The sequence below is a fragment of the Papaver somniferum genome, chromosome 7 (assembly GCF_003573695.1).
Source record: "Papaver somniferum cultivar HN1 chromosome 7, ASM357369v1, whole genome shotgun sequence".
Lineage (NCBI taxonomy): Eukaryota > Viridiplantae > Streptophyta > Magnoliopsida > Ranunculales > Papaveraceae > Papaver > Papaver somniferum.
Window position 1 is genome coordinate 122,220,322 of NC_039364.1, and position 5,303 is coordinate 122,225,624.

Genomic DNA, 5,303 nt, shown 5'->3' on the forward strand with positions numbered 1-5,303 from the left:
AGGGGAAGTAGGTCTCTATGTTCGTCTTAGAAAGTTGATCTTTGTTGATTACTTGGCTTCGGGTCATTTTTTTGTGTATCTTCTGTATTTTTTGTTTAACTCCCCAATCTTGTAATCAACATTCATGGAATGGATCATCGTTTGTTTTTGGTATGTACAACTCTGATTTGTCTGCATTGTTAGTTCATATAACTTTTTAGATAATGAGCAAATCTAGATATTGAGAAATGAGTAAGTAAAGTAATGAAAAGTGTTTGACAACAATAACGAAGGGAGGTACCTTCGTCACTGAATTTGGACCTGTCACCCCGTCGGCTAACCCTGGGACAGAGGATTACCGAATGGTGGGGGTTGATGCAGCGTTCCCGGATATGTGATGCGTTATTGAAATATTTACATGCATCCATTCCGCTGAACCGTGGATTTATTAATTGGTTGGGTATCTCTTTCTATTGGAATCCTTCCCCGTGGTCCTACACTTATAGACGCTGACAGGGGAGTCCTGAGAGATTGTATGTAATTACTTTCCCCAATAGAGTTCTTGTCAAAGATTTGTTTGATTGATACGACGAGGTCTGCTACTCCTCGACCAGAGATAGAAACATGTCAAGCGGTTGGGCCATCTTCTTCTTCTTCTGGTACTCTTCATGTAGGTGCAGAACTGCATTGCTTCAAGGATAGTATGACTTGAGGTATTTTGCATTCCAAGGGTGACTGAGAACTTTTCCTTTGAGGTTACGCAGATAAATGATCTGTTCCCCGCAATGTCATGTATTACAAATGGTCCTCCCCATGTTGGTGCTAATTTGCCCCACTTTTTTTCTCGTTGGTATTGGGGTATTTTTCTCAGCACATACTGTCCTTCTAAAAAATTTCTAAGCTTAACTTTTTTATTGTACTTTCTTGATAATCTTCGTTGATAGTTTTCCATCCTTTGTAGCGTTGTCTCCCTCCTTTCTTCTAGATCATCGAGCCTTTCCAGCATCATGTCCGTTGTGAGGTTCTTCTCCCATGCTTCGGTCTTTGTGGTTGTCATGATGATCTCTGTTGGAATGACTGCTTCGGATCCATAGGTGAGGAGGAATGGTGATTCACCAGTAGCAGACCTTCGTGTTGTTCGATACGCCCATAGCACGTTGTGTAACTGTTCGCACCATCGTCCCTTATGTTCGTCCAATGATTTCTTGAGAATAAGGGAAAGAGTCTTATTTGTAGCTTCGGCTTGGCCATTACTTTGGGGTAGATAGGAGACAATTTGTTCTTCCTGATATTGAAGGTATCGAAGAGCATGTCTATATTCTTTCCTTGCAGCTGCTTACCATTATCGGAGACAATTTCTGCGGGAATGCCGAACCTGCAAATGATGTTCTGAAAAATGAATGTGAATACGTCCACGTCTCTGATGGATAAAGATTTGGCTTCCACCCACTTGCTAAAGTAATCCGTGGATACAATCAAGAATCGTCTTTTCCCTGACCCTTCGATCAGGGGTCTGACGATATCTACTCCCCACATTGCAAATGACCAAGGGATATCCACTGAATTTAGCTTCGTTGTCGGGGCATGGATTATCTTAGTAAAACTCTGACATTCTTCGCATCTTCTAGACATCCTGGCTGCGTCTTGTATCATTTGTGGCTAGTAATACCCTTGCATCTTAGCTTTGTCACCTAGTGATCTCATCACGCTGTGGTGACCTGCATCCCCGTAGTGGATGTCCTTCAGGATACGGTGACCCTCCTCTCTGGATAAACAACGCAACAGAGGGTCGAGGAAAGATTTCTTGTAAAGAACTCCGTCTCGAAGGTCGTATCTTCCTTCCTTTGATTGTATCTTTCGAGCTTGCTTCAGGTCTGTAGGCAGCGTTCCTTCTTCAAGGAATAGGTGAACCTCGGTTCTCCAGTATTCTTCGTTTTTGAAGTCTTCGTCCTCGTTTGCTCTTGATAAGATATCATCTTCGACGAAGTCTTCCCCCACATCATCGTCAACAATGTCCTCCCCTACATCGTCTTCACGATTTGTAGTAAAGGCTTGTCGTGGAGTGATCGACGGCTCATACACTCTTGTTATCTTGATGGCCTTAACGCTTTCATCCTTTAACATGGATGATATGTATGCTAAGGTATCAGCATGCCTGGGATCTTTTCTGCATAGATGTCGGAACTTGATGTTGGTACTTGGGATGCTAGGGTTTGGACCAACGCCATATATGCTGAGAGGGTTTCATCATATACATTATATTCCAATTCGATTTTCTGAATGACCAGTTGTGAATCACTTGTAGGCGTACATCGGTTATTCCCATTTATATTACTAAACGAAGGGCATGTACTACGGTTTCGTACTCCACGATGTTGTTTGTATGCCCCTTGAATTTTAATCTTAATGTTGTACGATCCTATCTCCGGTTGGGGTAGTGATCACGATGCCAATACCTGCACCTTCTCTATTACTTGATCCATCCACGAAGACTTCCCATCTTCTTTGGCTTGAGGGTTCGAGTACATCAACTGGATCTTTTCCGTCCTCTTCTGCTTCTGGTATGTCCTTCAACTCTTCGTCGTTATCCAGAGGTAAGTCCGCCAAGAAATCCGCCAAAACTTGTGAATTTTGGGCAGTTTGGATCTCGTGGATAATATTGAATTGATCCAGATGAGTGTTCCATTTTTCTATCCTTCCTACCTTCCCTGCACTTTTGATAAAAGCTTCCAGCGGTGCTTTACATGGGACCCGAACATAATGAGTCAAGAAATAGGTTCTCATCTTTTGGGTTTCCCATACTAATGCTAGTATGAGTTGCTCAATTTTCGTGTAGTTTCTTTTCGCTGGGTTGAGAGTCTTGCTGACGTAGTAGATTGGTTCCTCAACCTTCATATTGGTTTTGACCAGGACTGCGCTGACTGCGTCTTCGGTCGCTGCTATGTATAGAGCCAACGCCTCATCGGGATCGGGATTCTGGAGGATCGGGATCGTGCCCAGGTATTATTTAATCTTCTGGAAGGCTTCTTCGCATTCAGCGGTCCATGCAAACTTACTCCCCTTCTTGAGGATGTTGAAGAAGTGCTTGCACTTATCCGACAATCTGGCGATGAATCTCCCAAGTGCCGCCAGGGATCCGTTAAGCTTTTGAAATTCTTTCAAGTTTTTCGGGGATGGAATTTCTACAATGGCTTGGTCTTAGCAATATCGACTTCGATGTCCCTCTTCGTTACTAGATATCCGAGGAATTTCCCTGATGTGACGCCGAATGTACACTTTTCTGGGTACACTTTCATGTTGTATTTTCTCATGGCATCGAAAATGTTTCTCATATCTTGATGGTGATCTTTGTGCGGCTTACTTTTGACGAGCATATCGTCAACATAGACTTCTAAAGTTTTCCCGATCCATGGTTTGAAGGTCGCATCGACCATCCTCTGGTATGTTGCCCTTGCATTTCTTAGTCCAAACGGCATGCGGGTGTAACAGTAAAGTCTGTGAGGAGTAAAGAATGCCGTGTGCTGTTGATATTCTTCTGCCAAAGCTATTTGATTGTAACCTGAATATCCATCCATGAAAGATAACTCATCGTGACCTTATACTGCTTCTACCAGTTGATCAATGCTAGGGAGCAGGTAGCTATCCTTCGGGCAGGCTTTGTTGAGGTTGGTGAAGTCGATGCATATTCTCACCCCCTCCGTTCTTTTTTGGTACGATGACCATGTTCGAGATCCAGGTAGGGTACCTGGCTTCCTTTATGAACCCTGCCTCCATCAGTCTGGTCAGCCCCTTCTCGACCGCTTGGTGGTATTCCGGTGCTATCTTGCGTAGCTTCTGTCTGAAGGGGTTCGTGCATGGCTTTATCCGAAGTTCATGTTGTATGATCTTTGGATCGATCCCGGGCATGTCACTCAGTTTCCATGCAAAGATGTCCGCATAATCCTTAAGCAGCTTGATTAGGGCCTCTTCTCGGTCCTTATCCATCAGGGTTCCTATCTTGATCATTTTAGGGTTCTCTTCAACTCCTATGTTTATCTCTTTGGAAGGTTCGACCGACGTGAATGTGGGTTTCGGTTCTCCTAAGAGACGAACGGTCTTTAATTGCTATTTGGTAGGCTCTTCATCCCCTTTAGCCATTGAGGTGCCTGCTTCGGTAGTTAGTGAAAAAGCGGGGGTCTAACAACACCACCGAATATTTCGCTTAGCAATCTGTATGGACTAACTCCAAAATACTTTGCTAGAGAATCAACTAGACAGTCAGACTCAATCTAGATAAAAGTATCTCAAGGAGTTAATATCTCTCTCTTGATTTGATTTTTACTCAAGCTAAAAACAATAGCGAGTCTTTATCAAATACAAGGAATACTTGGACGGTACCAAAGACCAATGTCCAAGGATCAATCAATATCAATCAACAACCAAAGGTTGGATTTCCAATTGATGATCACGAACGCACAACCTGTGTTATTTCAATTATATAAAATATAATGCGGAAAAGAAATAACACAGACACCAAATTTTGTTAACGAGGAAACCGAAAATGAAACAAAACCCCGGGACTTAGTCCAGATTGAATACACACTGTATTAAGCTGCTACAGACACTAGCCTACTGCAAACTAACTTTGGACTGGACTATAGTTGAACCCAAATCAGTCGAACACCGATCCAAGGTACAGTTGTACTCCTACGCCTCTGATCCCAGCAGGATACTACGCACTTGATTCCCTTAGCTGATCTCACCCACAACCAAGAGTTGTTGTAACCCAAAATCACAGACTTGATAATAAACAGATCTGTCTCACACAGAAAAGTATATAAAAGGATAAATCTATCACCCACAAATAAACCCTAGGTTTTGTTCCGTCTTTTGATATGAAATCAAGGTGAACAGGAACCAATTGATAATCCGGTCTTATATTCCCGAAGAACAACCTAGATTAATCAATCACCTCTCTACAATCCTTCCTGACTACACAAGCGGATTGTCGAGGAATCACAAACAGTGAGACGAAGATGTTTGTGACTTCTTTATCTTGCCTATCGGAGAACTCTCACGATCTCAAGCCAATCAATCGATTGTACTCGTACGATAGAATATGCAAGATCATATCACACAACTACGATAAAGTAGTATCGGCCTGGCTTCACAATCTCAATGAAGTCTTTAAGTCGTTAACCTGATTTTAGAGAAGAAAATCAAAGGTTAATGGAGATCGACTCTAGCGGGCGCACTAGTATCACACAGACGTGTGGGGATTAGTTTTGCACAATGCTAGATGTCTCCTTTATATAGCCTTCAAATCAGGGTTTTGCCTTAGTTAC

At 42.7% G+C, this 5,303-nt stretch overlaps 1 protein-coding gene across 1 annotated transcript; it reads right to left on the reverse strand.

Annotated features, from left to right (window-relative positions):
- Positions 1 to 1,638: 1,638 nt before the first annotated feature.
- On the reverse strand, positions 1,639 to 2,103 carry LOC113295149. The gene has a single exon (XM_026543497.1). It carries the CDS (start codon positions 2,101 to 2,103, stop codon positions 1,639 to 1,641), a length of 465 nt encoding a protein of 154 aa, XP_026399282.1.
- Positions 2,104 to 5,303: the final 3,200 nt, after the last annotated feature.

What these genes read in the sequence shown, in the direction of transcription:
- LOC113295149 (XM_026543497.1), bottom strand. Translation starts at nt 2,103, where the DNA reads ATGTTAAAGGATGAAAGCGTTAAGGCCATCAAGATAACAAGAGTGTAT.